The sequence below is a fragment of the Manis pentadactyla genome, chromosome 4, assembly GCF_030020395.1.
Source record: "Manis pentadactyla isolate mManPen7 chromosome 4, mManPen7.hap1, whole genome shotgun sequence".
Lineage (NCBI taxonomy): Eukaryota > Metazoa > Chordata > Mammalia > Pholidota > Manidae > Manis > Manis pentadactyla.
This window is the reverse complement of record NC_080022.1, coordinates 1,236,067-1,256,240: the sequence shown is the minus strand read 5'-3', so window position 1 is coordinate 1,256,240 and position 20,174 is coordinate 1,236,067. Positions and strand designations below refer to the sequence as shown.

The following is a 20,174-nucleotide window of genomic DNA, read 5'->3' as shown; positions in this document are numbered from 1 at the left end:
GGCCCAGCACTAGGCCTCGGGCCAGGGACAGAGCTGGGTGGGGCTTGGGAGCAGCCGTGCAGGTGGCACTCACCTTACCACTGATGTCGCCGATGGCCACGTGGACAAAGATGGAAGCCTCTTCCATCCCCTCCAGGTACACGTGCCGGTAGCCTGCAACAGCCAGGTCACGGCTCACCCTGCCCGACTCTCCACTCACAGGTCCCAGGGCCCTGACCCAGAACCCAGTCCTGGGGACTCCACCTCCTCCAGGAAGCCCGTCAGGATTGCTGCATCCTGCAAGGATCTCTTCCTCCTCTGCAGCCTGAGATCCCCTGGCCTTGCACCCTTCTCGTCAGCTTCCTCTGTGTCCCCAGGCCACCCAAGGCAAGAGCCAACTCCCAGAAGGACGCTGGGCCCCACCCTGCCCTGGAGCTCTCAGCTGGCCTGCGTGGGGGACACTGGCCTGAGCAGGGACGCTGGCCCAGGGCTCTGCCCCCTGCCCACCTGGCATCATGCTGCTGAAGGCCAGTGTCCTCTGGCCAATGAAGTCACGCCCGATGGGGTCATGGTCCCAGACAAGGAAGCGCACCAGCGCGATCTCAGGCATGTGCACTGTGAACACCAGCGTCTCCTCCCACATGGGGTTGAATCCTGGAGGCCATTGGAAGAAGGGGTCACCTCCCACCCAGGCCCTGCCTGGTGGTCACCACACCCTCTCCCGGAGCCGCCTCCTAGGCTGGGCCCGCTGGTGAGAGGGGCCAGGTGGTTGCCGTTGGGCTCCTACCCGAGGGGACCCCTGGACACTTCTGGGCCACAGGAGGCAGACCTGGACCACTTCTCCCAGATTGGCATTGCCAGGCGGGAGCCATGCCAGAGCCTCGGGGCCCAGGTGGCAGCGGGGGCCCACAGCCCTCACCGTTATCGTCCACCACGTGGGTCTGCTCCTTGCTGCAGTCCACGGGGAGCCCGATGACCTCCACCTCCACGAAGGGGTCGATGATCTGGTGCAGAAGGCAGGGCTGGTGCCGGGACAGCCCCCAGCCTGCCCCCACCCTGCTCCCCACCTCTCCTACCTCCCCACGGTCGCCCAGCATCGAGTCCCTGGGCTTGGGGAGCTGCTGCCCACTGATGATCCGCAGCACCAGCCGCTTCTTGAGCTGCCCGGGCAGGGGGTCCTCGGCGTTGGGGTTGAAGCTGCCTGAGGGGCCAGGGCATGGGGCTGAGTGGGGCTGGGGCAGGGCCCCCTCAAGTCGCCAGGTGGTCACTCCAGCCCCACTGACTGGATGGGAGCCCCAGCCCAGGAGGCCGAGGGCTACGTTCCAGCGCGGGGTCACTCAGGGCCTGTGTGCAGTTGCCATCACAACTGCCCTGCGGCGTGGCCACCACTTGACCCCCTCCGTAGGTGAGCCAGGGGGCCCGGTTCCTGCGAGAGGCCAGCCGTCTCTGGGCGGGGAGCTGGGTGCCCAGGGGCAGGGCAGACGGAGAGCCCGAGAGGTGAGTGCCCATAACAGGCACCACGCAAGCCAAGAGGGGGGAAGGAGGACGGGTGAAAACAGACCTACAAATGGTCTCCAGCGCATCAGGGGAAAAACTCCAGGGTCTGGGGAAGGGGGAAGGGAACTCCCTTGCTCGGTGGTACAGGCAAACCGCAACCCACCGTGCAGCAGCCTCTTGGGGGCCAGGCTGTGGGCAGGGGCTCGGTCATTCACCCCCTCCAGGTCCCCGGCAGAGTGGGGGCCCTTCACTGCATACGGCCCACCTCCAGGCATCCCGGGTCCCAGCATGGCCCCAGCGGTCCTGCCAAGCCGCCCCATGACCTTAGTGCAGCCACACGGCCCTGGGGCCCCAGCCTCACCCTGGCACATGCACTGGGGCTTGAGCACGTAGCCACAGCTGCCATTGGCACTGAACTTGGCCCGGTTCAGCTGCAGCATCCGCCCCTCTGACTGGTAGTTCAGGGCCACTGCGGAGAGGGATGTGAGGGCTCCCGGTCAGCGTGCGCCTGTGGCCCCTGCCTCCCCTGCACAGCCCCCTGGGAGCCTGTGTGAGCAGAGCCTGGGGCTCACAGCTGAACACGGCAGGGCCATGCATCCTGGCAACGTGACCCACAATGCCTGGCAGAGCTGGCCCCCCCACACACCCCTGGGCATGCGTGGCAGACACGCCGTAACTCCCACCTTGCCCTGGGGTCCTGAGGAACCCCCACCCCAAGTCCCAGCCTGGAGGATGCCGCAGGTGAGGACTGAGCCACGGCCCTGCACCCACCCATCTGGCAGCCCGCGTTCCAGAAGGGCTGCGGGTTGAAGTTGCTGGAGTCGACGCGGTAGGACGAGGGGTAGACGCGGGAGAGCTGGCTCTGGTTGAAGCACAGGTACTGAGCCGGCTTCTGCTGCAGGATCTGCTGGGCCCTGGCCTCGCTGAACGATGACACCTGCCAGCTGGACACCACTGTGGGCGCACGGGCCGCCTCAGCTCGCGCCCAGGGGTGGCGGCCCCCCGGTGCCCGGGCCCCTGTCACCCTCACCCTCCGTCTCCACGTCATGGATGCCCACAGACTTGGTGTACTTCACCAGGTCCGAGAGGGCGCGGGACAGCTTCATGGTCTTCTTCTGCCGGGCGGCCCTGTGCAGAGGGCGGGAGCAGGGGCGGGACCGGGGGCTCAGCCCAGCTGCGGCGGGACACTGGGGGCCAGGCAGTGCCGAGCCCGCCACGGAATGCCTCCCCCACCAGGCTGGGCCCGTCCGGCCCCCTGCCCTGGCCCCGTCCCCCCTAGTCACTATGCTGTCCCTGGGCCACCCCCCGGCCTGCACACGGGACCCCAGCATTGCCAGGACGATGGCCTGGGCACTTCCAGCTGCCACTGCCTCTTCCAGGGCCTGGGCTGGGGGCGGGGCACTGACCCTCGGCTCTGGCTGCCTTGGGGGTCCGGGTCTGCATCCCCGTCCTCCACGCTGGCCACCTTCTTCAGCCTGCTGCTTTTTTTCTGCGCGGAAGCAGGGCAGAGTCAGCACCCACAGAGCCCTAGGTGCGGCCAGGCCGTCTGCCAGGCCAGGAGGGTGTGGGAGGTGGGCCTGCCCGTCCTCGGCAGGGCCCCGGGTGACCCTGAACTTGGGCATTGCCCGGTGTGAGCCAACAGAGGCCACAAGGCACCTGCTTTGTTCTGCCCTGACCAGGACTCGGGACTCAAGGCACTTTAGGGGGGTCCTGGGGCACAGGGACAGGGCCAGCTAGGGCACATGAGGGCAGGGACCCCAGCGCAGGAGCCCCCCAGACCTTCCGCTTGGAGAAGCTGCCCACGAGAAGCCGGCTGTTCTTCCTGCTGGCTCCGGCATCCCCCCCAGACTCTGCATCCTCCTCAGCCTGGAAGGCAGGGAGACAGGGGCACAGAGCCCAGTTTCACACCAGGTGGGGCGGGGCAGCCCAGGCAGCCTTCCGGGAGGCAGGGAGCTGAGCGGGCCTGGGTGCACTGAGGCAGCTGCCTGGGAGCTGAGAACAGGGGTCCCGATGGGATGGTCTTGTCCCCCGACCGCATCAGCTCGCCCTGATGTGATGTTTTAAACTCATTAGGTTCCCAGTTCTGAGTTTTTCCCACAGTGACTACATGAGAAACGCTGTTTGTGTGTCTAGAACATTTCCCAGCTGCGCCTGCTTATGCAAGGTTTTCACAGGATCCCTGCAACTCCAGGGGCGTCCTCGCAGGATCAGACACCACCCCCCAGAGCTGCTCCCCTTCAGCCTCAGGGCACAGTGACTCCAGGCCACTCAGCCTTCCTGAGCACAGAGGCCCTCCCTGCGCCAACCCCCTCCGAGGCTTCCCCCAGGCTGGTCCCGTACGCACACATCTGCACGCCACCACTGTGGGCGCCCCCGCACAATGCCCACAGACACAGCCCTGCACATGGGCACCACCCGGCCACACCCCAGCCCTCCCGCTGGCCTCTCACCCAGGAGGTGAGCAAGGCCCCCTCAGGGATGGGCTCCGGTCGCCTGGAGCTCCAGCTGGGGACACGGGGAGAGGGCAGGATGGTCAGAGCGCCTGCCCCTCGGCCTTACCAGCCTGGACACTGCCCACAGTGGCTCGCACACTAGGGAGGGAGCACGTGGCAGGGACACTGCCTGCCAGTGTCAGCCCCCTCGGAGCTCCACCTGACCCCTGACCTCTCCCCACTCCTGTGCCCCATCCCCCATCCTCCTGGGGAGTCAGCACAGGTGCCTCGGGCGGCCCTTCTGTTGCCAGAGCAGCGGAGGGGCCTGGCTGTGCCCTTCATGCCCTCTGGTGGGCTGCGCGGAGAGGCACAGGCCCACAACACTGAAGGTGCTCAGGGCGGCTAAGGCTTGAGTTGCCTGTAGACATCTCACCCCCCTGTGCCCCAGCAATGCCAGTCTGTTTTCCTAATTCATTGATGACTCCGCAGTGGGCTGGCAGACACTGGAAGCTGAGTTCAGTGCTCAGAGCCAGCTGGGGCCGACCCACTTCGCAGCTGTTTAAACATCTCCTGAAATGCTGCATACCAAGTGCCTGTGAGCGGGGCACAGCCAAGGAGAGGTGTGGGCCAGGCCCACAAGCCCCTCCTGACCAAGACGGCCCAGCCCTGGCCACGCTGGCATCTGGGGTCTAGGTCCCAGCAGTGGACCAGGCCTGTGCTCGGCCACACCCACAGCTGGTGCGGCAAACAGGTCCCCTCCTGGCCTGTCCTCTTCCTCCCCTCCAGACAGCCTCGTTCCCACCTGCCTCATCCCACAAGGACCTCAAGGGGGCCTCGGGCCCTCGGGCGAGGGGACACAGGCACGTCCAGGTATGTCCAATACCCCGCTGTCTAGACGCTCCCCTCCCTGCCTGGACCCCACAGAGACTCCGTAGCTCCACCCCCTGGCAGCCCCCTGCCCACGTCACAGCAGGGAGGGCCTGGTGCCTCAGGTGGGGTGGGACTCCCTGCTCCCCGCATCAAATCCCCATGCCTGGCACTCAGTCTGAGCTCCACCTCCTCCAGGAAGCCTTCCTGAGCACCTGCTCCCCCCCATGCAGAAGGCTGCTCAGACACAAGGTCCCCAGGGCCAGGCTACTCTTCTGAGTGCCCCCACATTTTGCCTGGCCAAGAAAAGCAGGGACTTCACATCATCACTGCCTAGCCAGGCAGGACCACCATGCTGCCTGCCCACCCACCAGAGCCACTGGCCCTCTGGAAATAAGTGACCAGCCATCCACATGACCTGGGGGGCCCCTTGAGCTTCCAGAGGCACCAGTTGCACCCCATGGGTGGGAAACAAATACCCACATTGGAATATACAGTCAGGGGGCCCAGCCCCCTCACCCTGGCCAGGGAGGAGCTGCCTTCCCCCACCAGGAGCTCAGATAGTGGCCAGGCCCATGCAGGGGGCAGGAGGCAGGGGTCCCCAAAATAAGAAGGCGCTGCCTTGCTCTCCTGCAAAACGGGGTCTGCATGGCCAGCTGCCCCTCCCACCATAGCCCCCAGGAATCCACAGGCGCTCCGGCCATGCCGTGCCGTGCCTGTCCTGCAGTTTGCCGTCCCCCCACAGGCGAGACTCGAACCTCTCAGCCTCACTGGCCCAGCCTCCCCCCACAGCACACGCTCCACGCTGTCCTCTCCTTGGGGGCACTTCCCCACGAGGCTGTGGGAGGCTCCGGGCAGGGGCAGCCAGACGTCTACTCAGGATCGGCTGGGTTCAGAGACCATGGGTGCCCTTCCCTGTCATTCATGAGACCCCTCAGTGGGGGGCCCTGCCTCTGGCCCCCAGGCACTGCTCAAGCCCCCTTCTGCAAGGAGCCACCAGTCGCCGGGGGCTGCTCGCCTCTCCTGCCCAAGGATAGGTAGAGGCTACTGGCTGGGGCTGCCCTGGGCCTCGAGGGACAGGCCCTGGCTGTCAGCTGCACCAGAGCAGCCACACAGGAGGGCAGGCCCTGGCCCCAGCTCTCTGCCCTGTGTCACGGCGACATCTGAAGGTCCTCCAGGATGAGAGTCCGAACAGCCAGATGCGGGCTTCTGGAGGAACAACTGGGGGTAGCGGGCCATGTGTGCAGGTGTGTGGCCGTGTGTGCATGCAGGTCCAAGTGTGTGGCCGTGTGCCATGCACGTGTATGCACATGCACGGGGGAGCACAGGCCTCGTGCTCAGGGCCCCCGGCCACAGGGCTCTCACCCTTTTGCCCTCTGCCTTGTGGCCCAGCTTCCCTGATGGAGGCAGCATGGAGAGAGTGAAGGCGTTCGGGTCCTCACAGTCCCGAATCTTGGACTCCTTGATTAGGGAATCCAGCTTCCTCTTGGCGATGCTTTCCACACGCTTCCGATTGGAGGAGGCCTGCAGGAGCCAGATGGCCGGCCTGTTGGTGGCAGCAGGGAGGCACCCCCCCACCAGGTCTTGGGCAGGGCTGCAGGGTCCTGCTGGAGCTGGGGGCAGCCCGCCTCATCTGGACGGAGCACATCTCAGCCCCTCCCACCTGGTGTGGACTGCACGCCACTCCTACATGAAGTCCCCTGGCCAGCAGGCATGTGACTTGCCCTGGACTGTGGACAATGACCAGCAGGCCCTGACTCCAGGCCCTTCTGACCCTTAATGCCTGCCTGAGGGGCCCCAGCAGACCTGGTTGGCTGCCCGGTGGGCCTGGGACCCTGCCACTGGTCACCGCATGCCTCATGAAGATGGGCGTGGGCAGGGGCGGGTTCGGACTGCCTGGCTGGCTGGTGCCGGGGGCTGGGGAGGGAGCATCCCCCAGTGTGGCCCTGACCGACGTGGGCCCCTCCAGGGCAGGGCCGGGGCCTTGGGCCCCTGGGTGTCCTGTGCCAGTTGGTGGGGTATAAGGTAGACGTGGGCTCTCAGCCGCCTCGGGTGGGGAGCGGTGCACAAGCACCAGGAGCAGCAAGGATCCCGCCGCCCCAGGGTTCCTAAAAAAATCAGCCAGCTCAGTGGCTCCATGTAATTATTTCCCATCCAATGGCCCCGTGGGGAGAAATAATGCCTTTGCTGCTTCGCAGCCACAGCTTGGAGCAGCCCCAGAAGAGAGGAGAGGCTAATCACGGAGCCCCCAGGCCCTCTGCACAGCCCTCCTGACCCCTCAGCCTCCCTGCACTGCGGGGCACAGACAAAACAGCTCGTGGAGGCCGTGAGCCTGCCCCTGGGGGCCCGGCTCCGCCCCGCAGGAGGCCCCCGGCTCACGTCCCCATCCGGGAGCTTGCAGTCGGCCTCAAGCTCCTCGGCGCTGTCCTCGTCAGACACGTCGCCCTCCTCCACGTCCGCGCCAATGCCAGCCGGGAGCTTCTTGCCCTGGGGAGGAGGCACGCATGGGGGCGGCCCTGCACGAAGCGGAGGGCCCGTGCCCACGGGAGCAGGACAAAGGGAAGGGCCTTTCCCAAGCTGCATGTGGGCCTCAGGCCTCCGGGCAGGCACAGCCCCCCGCGTCCCTGCTTGCTTAGGAGACGCAGGGTGTGCATGCAGAGGTCCCGGGCTGAGTGGTCGCTGGGCCTGGCCCCGAGGTTGGAGGTCCAGCAGGATGCTGGCCCCAGGAGGGGCAGGAAGGTGCTCACCTTCACCAGGATCTTGCCCTTGAGCACCTGTGGAGAGGGCAGCGTGGTGGCATCCTCACTGCTTACTGACGACAAGTCCAGCTTATCCCCGAGGATGTCGGTCAGGTACTGGGCCATCTTCTTCTGTTGGACAACACTGCAGTGGTTCTCAATGGACAGGATCACTGGGTACCTGTGCCCCAAGGCGGGAAGAGCAAGGTGGGGCCGGGGGAGGGGTAGGCTGGCCTCTGCAGGGCTCCGGTCACCTGCACCACAGAGTGGAGAGGGTCTTCACCAGGAGCCCAGCATGACAGCTGCTGGCCGTCCGGGAGGGAAGGAGAGCGGCTGGGAGGTCTCAGGGGTGGGTAAAGACGGCGTGTGCTGCCCCTCCCAGCAGGAAAAAACAAAGGTGATTAGAAACTCCTGCAGCAAGAGGGACACATTCAAGCAAGTCAGCACGTCTTGGTTTTAAGGTGATGCAGATGAACCGGGCAGGATGGGAGGCAACGTCAAGCCTGAGAAAGACGGTCCACTGCCCTGGACGCTGGAGACACTCCTGTGGATGGCCCTGGGGTCCTGGCATTGGCCCCATAAAGGGGACACAGGCCTGGCACTGACCGTCTGGAGGAACCAGTCATTGCCTAAGTGGCCCCAGATAGGCCGTGCGGCATGGGGATTGCCATTATAAGTTCTTCAGCTGTTTGATTTATTGTTTTTAACCATAAACATGTTATTTGGATTTTTGCCAAAGGCAACATAGGCCTTTTAGAAAATGTGGATGACCCAGACCCAGAGGGCACGAGACAGAGCAGGAGACAGCACGTCCTGCACCACAGAGGGGCGAGCAAGGTGCGGTAGAGGCTCTCCTGTGCCCACGTCCCAGGCTAGGGGCTGAAGCCTGTGCCTATGAAGGGCATGCTGGCACGCGAGGCGCAAGCCAGTCCGGGGCCTGGCGCCTCGGCAGCCACAGGAGACCTGTGTGACCTGGCGCCCGTCCTGAGATGCCCCCTCGCCTGCAATTCCAGGGGCCAGGCCACCGTGCAGAGGCACCCCCACCCCCACCCCCACCCCCGCCCCTGCAGCCAGAGACAGAGCCCAGGCCAGCTCTTCCCGGGTAGGGAGGCTCTGTGCCTGTTCCCTAGACCAACCCTGCCTCTCCTGCCCTCCTTCCTTCATCAGCTCCTTCTCGCCTGCGAGCCTCGTTTAACCAAGACTTGAGATGAGTCTAATGGGCTGGGGAGGCTGCCTTCTCTTTCCAGAGAGTAACTGGATTCTGGTCAGCAGTGTCTGGAGCCACAGCTGAGTAACAGCGAATTGAATCTGGACGCAGAGCCGCCTCTGGGGGTAATTTGTCCTGGAGCCCCTGCGGCTGACACCAGAGCCGCCAACGTATGGACGCCCGTGCGCTGCACAGCCCCAGCCTGCCGAGCTGCCCGCTCCCGCACCCGCCTCCCCGTGTCCCAAGATCCACAGCTCCTCTCACTCCCCTGCCCTCACCCTCAGCAAGAGACCCTGAGCTGCCACCCGCAGAAAGGATGTGGGGAGGGGGCAGGAACAGCCCCTGGGCCCCCCCACCTGCTCCCCGGCAGCAGCAGCCCCGGAGTCCCAGCCACTCACTCGTTCTTAACGAAGGCGTATTTGTTGATGGTCTCAATGACGTCTTTGAAGAGGATCTTAGAGGTCAGAGTGTAGCCGTGATGCACAATGGGCTCCCCATCAGGCCCATCCCAGCAGTCCACTGTGGGCAGGCAAATCCCGGTCAGCTCCAGGGCTTGGCCGTCAGTGCCCAGGGACCCACAGCCAGTAGACTCGGACCGAAGGGGTCCTCTTACGCGGCGACTGACACCAGGAGAGACCCCTCCCAGCCTTTACCAGGGCAGAGGGCAGAGACCTGCCCAGAGACCCCAGAGGGCTCCCCTCCAACACAGGAGGTACCAGTCCAGAGCCCAGGACCGGCCCCTAGGCCGAGGGGCTGTGGGGTCCGGGCACCCCCACCACTCACCCTCCACACAGCGGCAGCCGGCCTGCAGCACCCAGGCGTACATGTCCACCCGAGACTGGGACATGAGCTGGTCGCCCACGAGGTAGGTGTTATGGGACGAGGTGATGAAGTAGTGGCTCAGCGGCCGGGTCATGTCCTGGTGCACACCATGGTGCTCGGGGTTGAAGATGTCACCGGCCGGGCTCCGTGTGTAGTTGGTGAAACCTACAGGGGGAGCATGGGGGCAGGCTCAGGCCCTGCCTGCCAGCCCCACCCCTGGGCTCCCCTCGGGACCGCCACCCCCTGAGCCACATGGACAGGGGAGTGACCTGTTCGGGCCGCCTGTCCAGGCCTGCAGGCCTGCCAGGACAGCTGGGCAGCAGTGCCACCCCACTTACCGTCGATACCCAGCACCCTCTTACTCCTGTTTTCTGGGCAGGGCTCAAACTGCTCGATGATGTCCTGGCAGCTCTCCAGTGTCACCCCCGTCACCTAGGCCAGAGGGGGGCTTGAGCCCAGGCTAGCTTCGGACAGCCCGTCCAGCGCCTCCCCTCCCGCCCCCGCCTGTCTCCAGTTGCCGCATCGGCGCTGCCCAGAGTGGAGAGCTTCCCCCAGCGGGGCTCGCTGGTGTCCCCAGTGTTACGAGACCTGGACTTGGTGGCCAGCGGACTGTAGGTGGGCCCCGCAGCTTCGGAAGAGCTGGCCCTGACCGAGGACCCTTGAAGCAGGGGAGGGGCCTTTGGACTCATCAGCTGGGCCTCCCGCCTCCCCTCTGAGGGGTCCTGAGAGCCGTGAGCCACGGCGGGTCAGGCAGGGGCCAGGGCTGGCACGTGGGAATGCGCAGGAGAGTGATCACCCAGGGTCCTGGGGTGCCATCCGGGCCAGGAGCCCCCAGTTTCCAGAAGCTGGCCCATCAGCAAGGCTCCCAGGAAGACCCCAGGAATGTGGGGGTGCATACAAGTGGTGGGGGAGGGAGGGGCCAGAGCTCGGAGCAGCTGCGGACCCAGAGTCCAGGGGCTGGGCCAGGGCTCAATCCGTCTGCCTGGTGGACAGTTTTGGCCCCAGACTATATGGAGAGTTCTGGAAAGCTTGAGGCAAAGGTCAGGGAACTACATGTCAGTTCTGCGCACCCTCAACTGGGCCACATTCCTGCCTTGCACCCCTATACATGCCAGCAGAGGGGACAGAAGACCCACAGCCTCCTCCCAGTGCTGCCCCCAGCGGCTGGGCTGGAAACAAGCTGCCCCCACCAGCAGGACCCAGCCAGGCTGGCTGCAGCTCTCCTGCCTGGGCAAGCCCCCAGTGCCCGCCCCCAGCAGGCCTGGAGAGGAAGCAGACAGGCTGCCAGAAGGACAGAGCCCTAGCAAAGTGTTACTGAGGGGGAGAGGGATGTGGGGGCACAGCCGGGGACCAGACACCTAAGTCACACCCTGGGTTCGGAACAGCCTCGTGGGAAAGGGCGGGGCAGGTGCTAACCCAGGACAGCATTAAGGGCGACCCCCTGCAAACACCACAGACCCACCCTGGGTCCCAAAGCCCTTCCTCTTGCTGTTCTAGCCACCCAGTGCCCAGGGCCCCTCACCTTGAGGCTGACATCATGTGCAATGGGGGGCTGGGTGGAGGGCCCTAGCCAGGGTGCCCGGCCCCAGAAGGGCAAAGCTCCTAGGGCCTGCAGCTCGCCTCGCCCTTCTCCCCTCCCACAAGCAGGTCCATGAGGGTCCCAGGAAATTACAGGCCTGGACACTGGCCCTCCCACCAGCCTTCAGGGTGGGACCACAAGCCTGTCTGAGCCCCACTACCTACCTTCCCCTTGGGGGAGCACTTCCCCTCCCCTGCCATGGGCTTCTAGCCTGCTGCCCATCAGAGCACCTGGTGGCACCCAGCTCCTGCCAGGCCTGGGATGAGGGGTTCAGACCCGTGAGACTCCGGACACTGGGATCCTGGTCAGTGGGCACTGCCCAGGGATCATGTGGCCTCTCAACATGGACAAGACTGCCTGGGCCAAGGGAAGTGGGCAGGCATACCCTGCTGTCATACTCGTGGAGGCATCTGGATATCTTCTGGACAAATGGGTAGCAATGGGGACACAAGCCAGCTAGACCCACATGCTACAACAAACGGGAGGCTGAGCCATGGACCCCGAGCCCCACATGATGCTCCACACTGAAGCTGGGGCCATGCTCAAGTGGGGCTCCCCTCAAAAAGCTTAGGTCCCTCCTGGGAACTGATGCAGGTCCGCTAAGTGGAGGCGGATTTGGGGAGCTCTGTGCCAGGCCGGTGCCCACCCTTCTTCAGCGCTCAGCCACTCTGTGAACAGGCTCGAATGCCCTGGAAGCCACGGTGAGGCCACAGCAGCCAGGACCCTGCTCCTCCTGCGGTGCGCTCACCTTCTGCTCCACTTCCAGGAAGCGCTGGAGGTCGGCAGTGTCCAGGTGGTCCTTGTGGCTACTGTAGGTCAGCATGAGCAGGTAGAGATCCCGGCGGGTGGACATCATCTTGTAGAAGGCACAGAACTCCTCAAAGTCCAGTGTTCCTTGGTGGTCGTCCGTGTCTGCTTCCTGCAGTGCAAGACCTCTGGGTGCCCCCATGTCCCCCCGAGCCCCGTCCATGTGAGGCCCTCCAGGCCCACCCTGCTCCTTCTAACCCCAAATCACAATGTCACCACCCTTGTCAAGGCCTCATGATTGCTCCCTGGGACCCCGCAGAAGCATCTTTACTGCACTCCCCCTCTGACTTTCCCACCAAGAAGCACTGAGTGACCTTTAACACAGATCTGACCCAACCCTCCCCCAGTCCAAGCCTTCCAAGGTCAGACAGCAGCTGAAGCCTGCAGTCACCCCGACTGAGAGCCAACACCCCACATTCAAGACAACACTCCACCCTACTATCAACACCCCACCCTGGAGCCAGGCCCCACCCTGGAGTCAATGCCCATTCTGGGCTGTGAGCCTGTAATTACAATCGGCTGCCCATCAATTAGAAGAGCACAGGGCCCCAGGGCTGCAAGGGTGTCCTGGCTCCAGTATCCACGGCAGAGAGGAGAGGACCCTGGTCTCAGCCCATCTGCTTTGCAGGCAGTGCGGCTCACACGACCTCTGCACGCCTGCAGGGGCTCCAGGAGCAAACCCACCAGGACCCCAGCCAGGGAGACCATGGACTCCTCCATGAATCCACTTGCTTGGGAGGCATCTGCTGAGGGGTCAGACCCTGGGGATGTCAAGAGCCAAGGTCAGGGGCAGACCCAGAAGGCCTGGAAGCCAGGCTGCCCAGAGGAGGCCCTGGGGGTGCAGACAAGGGAGGGCCCTAGAAGGTGCTGCTCTGAGTGCTAAAGATGGATTCTGACCCAGCAGGTGGGAGTGGGGCAACGCGACTGCAGGGACAGATGCCGAGTCAGCACCGTGGACAGCGCAGTGCGCGCCAGCCTTGCAGGCCGCCTGGATCGTCTTTCCTCATTGGGCCACACAATCCGGGGTGGCCGGGGTGGGTGCCAGGTCCCTGAGGGCCCCTCTGAACTGGGAGCACCACCAGTGTAAGCCAGGTGGCCACAGCCTCCCCATCCCCATCCCTAGCAGGAGCTGGGCTCTGGGAAGGTTGGGCCCCGACCTGCACACATGCCAGCACTGCGGCTCGTCACGAGGCAGCTTCTCATTCCAGGACCCAATGTGCCCATGCCAACACTGGTGCAGGGCCAGTTTGGCATGAGGGGCCATCCCAGAGCCACATGCTTTGGGGCCCAGCAGATGTCAGATGAAAATCCTGGTGTGGCTGGTGCTAGATTTGAGGCAGCCCCACATCTGGGAGCTGGCAGGATAGACAGGGCCGGGTCACACTGCAGGTCAGAGAGCCCCTCTGGGGCACAGGCAGGCTGGTAGCCTCCCCGGGGGTGTGGCTGGAGCTGGGCAGAAATGCCTATTTCGTCACTATCCAGCCCACAGGGTGGCTGGCCTCATGCCAGGCTCTGTGCCAGGCAGTGCAGCCAGGAGTCCAGGGCAGGGAGCTGCCAGATGACTGCCCAGCTGCTGGCCCTCAGCAGGAAATGAAAGGTTTATGACACTAATGCTCTCAGGAGACCCAAAGGACAGATCTGAACCCTCAAAACCAGAAACGCCTCCCCATGTGGCCGTGGAGCTGCTTTTCTTTCCATGAATGGAAGCCTCTCCGAGGACACACGCTGCCCGAGCTGCCCTGCTGAGCCAGCCTCAGAGCCGGCCAGGGTGCTTACTAGGCAATGAGGTCTGTGGCCACACTGGGCCTAGCCTACATTCCGCTGTTCTCTCAGACTTAATAAAATTATGTTCAAGCCACTCTTGACCCACTACACAGATCTCTCCTTTGATTAGGCAATTCCAGGTGGTGGAAACAATATTGAGATTTCTTGACGACCAATGGATGTTTTTATCAGAGCTACTCTGCCTCACTGGAGGTCAGCCCTCCTTCCGTGGGCGGCCGTGCAGACAGGCAGGGAGGCCCGGGCACAGGGACACGGCTGCCAGGGTCTGAACTGCCTGGTGTGGTGTCAGCTCCAGGCCCACACCCCTGGACCTTCTGGCTGTTCTCCGGAGCCGGCACAGAGCGGGCCCACCTGCAGGGTGTCTCCCCTCCATCCAGGGCTTCCTTGAGGTGATCTAGTTGGAGACCAGGGTCAGGTCCAGGACTGGTCAGGGGTTCTTCCCCTTCATGTGCCTGGAGGGTACGTGAGGCCCAGTGACCTTACAGGAGGGGCAGGCAGGCCCGAGCTTCCCGAGCTCCCAGCATGGGGCATTTTCAAGCCAGGACTTCCCACTGGACCCTCAGGCCCCAGGAGCCTTGGAAACTGTGTGAGGCCAAGCAGACCCCCACATCCTAAGCCAGACTGCCACCTGGCCCCCCTGTCACAGCCTCGCAGTTCTGGAGGGGCCTGCCGGTCCCAGAGCTGCCCCTGGAGGTGGGGCAGGCGGGGAACCTGCACAGGGCTGGTCTGCAGGCCCGAGCAGATCACCAGCTCCTCACCGCCCATGCAGGCCCTGCACCCGCTGTGAGAGCCCCCCATCCTCAGCCGGCACGCTGACAGCGACCTGCTCAGCCCCTCATTCACGTACAGACCCACAGGCTCCGAGCTGGCCAGCTCCTCTGGCTCCGGCCGAGTGTGACCACCTGTCCATCAGGACAGCACAGGCAGGAGCCGCTGCGGCTGGCAGAGCAGCCAGTGTGCATGCGTGTGATTGCAAGCGTGTGTGCGGCATGTGGCCTGGCTCAGGCTCAAGGAACCCTCTTCCCACTGCAGGAAAACGATGAGGCCTGGGAGCTGCTGACGCCGTGTTCCCCTCCCTGTACCAGAGAGGGCTCCAGAAGGACAGAGCTGACCACGGGCGATGGCGGCCGCCACTCCGCGGAAGGACGCATTTCATAATTTCTGTTACGGTTGGGGACCAGGAGCTGCCGCCTTCAGGCCCAGGGAGTCGGGGAGGGACAGGCAGGGAGTGGGCCTCTGGGTGGGTCCTCAGGCACCCAGCGCCTGCCCCAGCTGCGGAGGAAGCACCTTGGGGCCTCCGGAGGTCCGGGGCTGCTGGCCCCGCACTTCGCGCCATTCACTGAAGAGCGGCGGGCAGCAGAGGCGGGACACGCCCACGGCTCGCGGAGCCCCGCCCCGCAAGGCCTGCAGCCCCGCCCCCTCACCTGGAACATCTGCTTCACCCTCTGCCGGGGCAGGTTCACGTTCAGCTTGTGCAGCAGCTGCAGGACCTCACTGATGCTCAGGCTGCCGTCCCCGTTCTTGTCCGCCTCGTCAAACGTCTGCTTCAGCCACTTTGGGGCCGAGTTAGGGTTCAGCGCATCCAGCAGCGCAGCAGAGCCCCCCACCCGCAGGAAGGGGTCGGGATGGCCCAAGAGCCTCTGCCCTTCCCCCCCCCCCCCCGCCCAGAGTGGCCCGTGGAGGGCTCGTCCCCCCAACGCCCAAGGATATTGGTCCCTGGTGCGCTGGCGGCGGGCCAGGCTGTCCTCGTCACTGATGCCGGCCATGAGGTAGCGCAGCCCCGTGACCCAGGTGCGAGCTTCGTCCCTGCCGGACGAAACCAGGTCCAGCGACTCGCGGGGGCTGCCATGGTAGATGCTGAAGCAGCAGTTGGGGTCGAAGCTGCCGTCGGGATAGCGCTGGAAGATCTCCGACTGCCGCCCCTCGCTCACCTCCTGGATGGAGTCGATGGAGACTGCGGGTGGCGGGGGATGCCGTCACAGCCCGCCCGGCCCAGGCGTGCCCCGCCAGCCCTGGTGCTCACAGACACAGCTCAGGACCCCTCCTCGCTCCCTGTGCCAGCTGCTCACTCCAGGCTGCCTGGGCAACATGGCACGGGAGTCCAGCCATCAGCGCGCCTGGCTGGTGCCTCGCAGTGGGAGGTCTCATCTGCCCAGGGAGGATGGAGGCCCTTTCGCCTCTTGGCCCGTCCCAGCAGGAGCTGGGACCCCAGCCCCGGGGCTGGGCACTGGGGCTGCTCGTTCTCCACTGAGTCCCAGTGGGCTGCACCAGGCGGGCAGCTGCGCCTGCCCCAACAGGCAGGCCTGACCCCTCCCCTCCCACATCCGGATGGCACCGTGGAACCCCAAGGCCAACTGTGCCCATGCACCAGGTGGCAGCCACCTGGTGACTTCCCAGGCTGCCCTCAGAGTGGCCACTCTGGGAGGATCCCTGCTGCCCTGCCCAGCCAGGCCACACACTCACTCTTCGCCTTCTCGTTCTTGCGCGAGGGCCGCCATCGGATGCAGGAGCCATGCGCGTCCAGGAAGTAGAAGCGGGCCAGGCCCTTGGAGCTGCCGCGGAGCTTCACCATCTGCGTGCCCGCCTGCATGGCTGTCATGCATCGCTCCACTGGACGCCCGCAGACAGACAGAGAGGGCACCGGTGAGCACTGCGCAGCCCAACCACTCACCCCCCACGTGCTCAAGGGGCAAGAAGACCACCGCCCACCCACCCACGGGGGCCAAGCTCAGACCTCCAGGGCCGTCTTGACCCCCAGGTGCTGGGCCAGGTCACACAACCAGTCTGGGACCAGAATGCAGGGCCGGAGTCCATGCAGAGAAACAGACCGATTCTGCCTGGCCGGCCCTTCCTGCTGGCCCTGGGGCCTGAGGGCCAGAGGACCCAGACAGGACCTGCTCCTCCGCATCCAGTCACCTGCCCACCCCACTGTCCACCACCTGGACCACGCCCCGTGGCCACGGCCCTCAAGGGTACCCAGGGATGTGATGGCTGAGTCCCTCGAGAGCTGCTGTGTGACGAGGCCTCTGCCAGGAGCAGGGTGGGACTCCCATGACACCCAGCCTGGCTTGCTGGCCCACCCATAGGCTCCTCCTGGGAGCCCAGTTCCCCTTCCCATGCTATCTCCAGGAAAGTCACCCCTTCCCATGGGCAACACTCACACCTGCCCCTGGGGGTCACAGAGGGAAGCTCCTAGAGGCCCAGGCCCTATACAGGGTGCAGACCTGGGAAAGTTTGAGCTCCAGAACCCAAACACTCCCCCACAAGGCCCTCCTGCCCCTCCCCTCCTCTGTCCACTTGGCCTCCTGTTTGCAGCCACCTAGGTCCCAAGGGAGGGGGTGCCAGCCAGGATAGTGGCCCCAGGGGTTGGAGAGCTTGCAGGCTCCAGGCGTCCAGCCAGGGTGGTGCCTTGCAGTGGGAGGTCTCATCTGCCCAGGCACAGGGGCCATCACTCCAGGACCCAGAAGGTGCCATCTGCTGAAGCATGGGGTAAACTCCACAAAGCCACCCAGTGTGGAGGCCTGTGGGTGGCGCCATGCTGAGGGGACCGGTCAGGGAGGACTTCTTGGAGGAAGCCCATCTCTAACCTTGACTGCATGCACTGTAGGGGTGGGGAACACAGGGAGGCTGGACCCGGTGGGACATCAGGAGGTGGGGACACAGGTGGGGCAGCTGAGACGGGGTAGCAGGTGAGGCAGGAGATGGGGATGGGGATGGGGACATGCCAAGGGGCCTACAGCAGGGCTCCAGAGGGTGGCACCCAGGCCAGGGCCCATTGACCAGCTGAGGCGGGACCCGGCAGGTGGACAGCCCTGAATGGGGCCTTGTGTGGGCTCCCCACCAAGACCCTCCACTCGCCCATCACCTGCTGGGCAGGCCACATCCTCCCCACAGCAGCTCAACAGCTAGGCGCCCTCAGCTTCCCAGGGCTGGTATGTCCGGCACCAGCATGCTGACCCCACCCACCTGCCCTAAAGATGCCGCCACCCACCAGAGTTCCAGGAACCCTCAGCAAAAGCTTTGGAGATGCCTCAGTGCCCAGCCAGCACACCCAACTGGGCCCCGCCGGTCCTGTCCTTCCCCTCTGCCGCCTGGCCTGCGCTCAGCCCTGGCTGGGGCAAGGTCAGAGGGACAGACCGGGGAGAAGGGATACTGCTGGAGCCCCACAACCCCAGAGGGGGCCCGAGGAGCAGGAGGCTCCTGGTTTGCGCGGGGTGGGTGGTGGGGCTGCGCGGGCTCTGGCCAGGGAGGAGCAGGCCACTCCCTGCCCCTGCCAGTCGGCAGGGCTGCCCCCTTACCTAGTGGGCCAAGCTGCTGCCACAGGGACACGGCCACACTCCCTCCAACCCAGAGGAGGGCCTCTGCCAGGCAGGCCACTGTGCCTTTGGTCCGACCAGGGATAGTTGGCTGGGGACAGACAGGCCAGGACGACGGGCGGAGAGGGCCCGCCCCTCAGAGGCAGGTCAGGCTCTGTGGGGGTGCATGGGCCCCTCCTCTCCTCAGAGCCCCACAGGGCCCCACAGGCCTGCTGCCAGGCCGCCCAGCCCACCCGCCCACCCACCAGGGCCAGGGAGAGGACCCCAAAGAAGCAGCCCCCCAGAGTCTGGGACAGGGGAGCCTCAGGGCCTCTGCCTGCCCGCCGCCCGCCTCCCCACAGCCTTTGCCCGTCCCCTGCGCTGATCCACACCTGGATCGGCCCAGCTGGCCAGAGGATTTAGGCCAAGGAGACTCCCAGCTGCGGACCAGCAGAGAACCAGGCGGGTGGCAGTGTGGTGCGAGGCCCTTCCACCAGCCCCCACAACCCAGTGGCATACTGACAAGCAGGACAGACAGGTGGGCCCACGGGGCATCAAAGGACCCAGCCGTTAAGGCCTGAGGACCCGGCGGCTCCCAGCACTGGCCGAAGGGACGCCCCGAGCCTGGGCCCAGCACTCCCTGCCCCCTTCACCAGCTCCAGGCCCCTGGCTACACAGCCTCTGTCCCTGAGGACCAGTCCCCCAGCTTGACTTTGCATGGCCTGGGTGCCTTCCTCTCTGCACCTGCCCCCAGGGGTGGGCTGGCCTGGGGTGGGGGCACCAGAGAGAGCCCTCAGCCCCTGCTGACCGGATGCAGGCCCAGTCAAGGCCACACCACCAAGGCCAAGACAAGGGCAGTCCTGGCAGCAGGCAGCTCAGAAGGAGCCAACATCACCCTGGGCAGCTCTGGGGCATGAGGAAGAGTGATGGGCCAGCAGGAGAGACAGAGAGGGCGACACGCTGCCTCTCACAGCCCAGGAGCGCTGGGCGTTGCAGGCCACAGGGCAGGCCAGCCTGGCAGGCAGGATGGCATGAGGCCTGAGCAGCAGAACCCCATGGTCATGGCCAGTGGGCAGTGAGGACTGGGACCTGGTCCCAGGGACACCAAGGTCCTTCTGCCATGGGGCCCAGGATCCCCCAGCCCACCCTGTGCCCCACCACAGGACCAGAACGGGTGCCTGTGTCCCGGACAGGCAGGGCAGCTCTGTCTACCTTGCCATAAACCCCTCCACTCCTGGGCTGTGCTGAGGCAGCAGCTGTCAGCCTCCCCTTCCACGCACAGATGCAGGACAGGAGGCCCAAGAGGCCCGGCAGCCTGTCACAGCACTGGGGTCCAAGGTCGGGCAGGGTGGGCACCCTGGCCGGTCTGAGAACTGGGGCCCCACCCCACCAGATCCGTGTAATTGACTCAAAGACAAATGGCAGAGCCCAGCTGGTAGCCTCCGCCCGGAGCGTGGACCCAGCGCACTGAGCCCGCCCCTCCGCCCCTCAGGCCGCATCCTTGAGCTCTAAGCCACTAGCTGATAAAGGGTCTCCTGCCATCAGCCAGGGGGGCTTGGACACCTCCGTCTCCCTGGGCAGGGGTTCTGCGAGGAGCACAGGCGGGAGGGCCAGGCCCTCCTCAGCTGCCCCAGGCCTTAATCCTCCACTGGCCGGGCAGGTGAAGGTCCAGCTAATCTGGCCTGACTTGGGGCTCTGCCAGCAAGGCGCCTCTGCTGCCCAGGTGGCCCCCATGTCGCTTCTGGTACTCCAGGAGCCGGGGCACAGAACTGCAGCGGCGGTGCAGAGCCGGGGGCCGCAGGACCCCATGGAGCGCTGGGCCCTGGGGGTAACCGTAACATCCCCTTGGTGCTGCCAAGCATGCTGGCTGCGGGGAAGGCCACACCCTGGGCGGCTGCCCAGCTGGGCTCGGACCCACCGCAGGCTGAGACCCCAGACGACTCAGGTGCCCAGGACAGGAGGCGCAGACCCTTCCGCCCACCCTCGCCCGGGTCCTGCCCACAGCCCTGGACCCCGACAATGCCAAGCACTAGGGGATACCCCTGCCTCTCACCCCACCTCCAGCTCCCCAAAGGCCCAGGCCCACAATGCCAGCCAGAAGCCCTGTGTCTACACACAGTCACCCAACCAACACCCCCTCCTCAACTCCCTCAGGGCCACTCGGGG

The 20,174-nt window shown here is 65.2% G+C and overlaps 1 protein-coding gene across 1 annotated transcript in view; it reads right to left on the bottom strand.

Moving 5' to 3' along the window:
• The window catches only part of PLCH2 (phospholipase C eta 2), a 59,935-nt gene that overhangs the window by 5,162 nt on the left and 34,599 nt on the right, over window positions 1–20,174 (bottom strand). The window contains exons 3-21 of the mRNA XM_057499630.1: window positions 16,177–16,323; window positions 15,414–15,667; window positions 15,138–15,266; window positions 11,870–12,040; window positions 9,881–9,974; window positions 9,504–9,707; window positions 9,119–9,239; window positions 7,523–7,694; window positions 7,155–7,262; window positions 6,141–6,299; window positions 3,256–3,342; window positions 2,883–2,965; window positions 2,507–2,604; window positions 2,248–2,430; window positions 1,838–1,945; window positions 1,056–1,180; window positions 899–983; window positions 487–633; window positions 74–153 (exon numbers count right to left, since the gene is read on the bottom strand). Of these exons, the coding sequence (XP_057355613.1) occupies window positions 74–153; window positions 487–633; window positions 899–983; window positions 1,056–1,180; window positions 1,838–1,945; window positions 2,248–2,430; window positions 2,507–2,604; window positions 2,883–2,965; window positions 3,256–3,342; window positions 6,141–6,299; window positions 7,155–7,262; window positions 7,523–7,694; window positions 9,119–9,239; window positions 9,504–9,707; window positions 9,881–9,974; window positions 11,870–12,040; window positions 15,138–15,266; window positions 15,414–15,667; window positions 16,177–16,323 (2,555 nt within the window). The remainder of the gene's footprint in view (window positions 1–73; window positions 154–486; window positions 634–898; window positions 984–1,055; window positions 1,181–1,837; window positions 1,946–2,247; window positions 2,431–2,506; window positions 2,605–2,882; window positions 2,966–3,255; window positions 3,343–6,140; window positions 6,300–7,154; window positions 7,263–7,522; window positions 7,695–9,118; window positions 9,240–9,503; window positions 9,708–9,880; window positions 9,975–11,869; window positions 12,041–15,137; window positions 15,267–15,413; window positions 15,668–16,176; window positions 16,324–20,174) is intronic.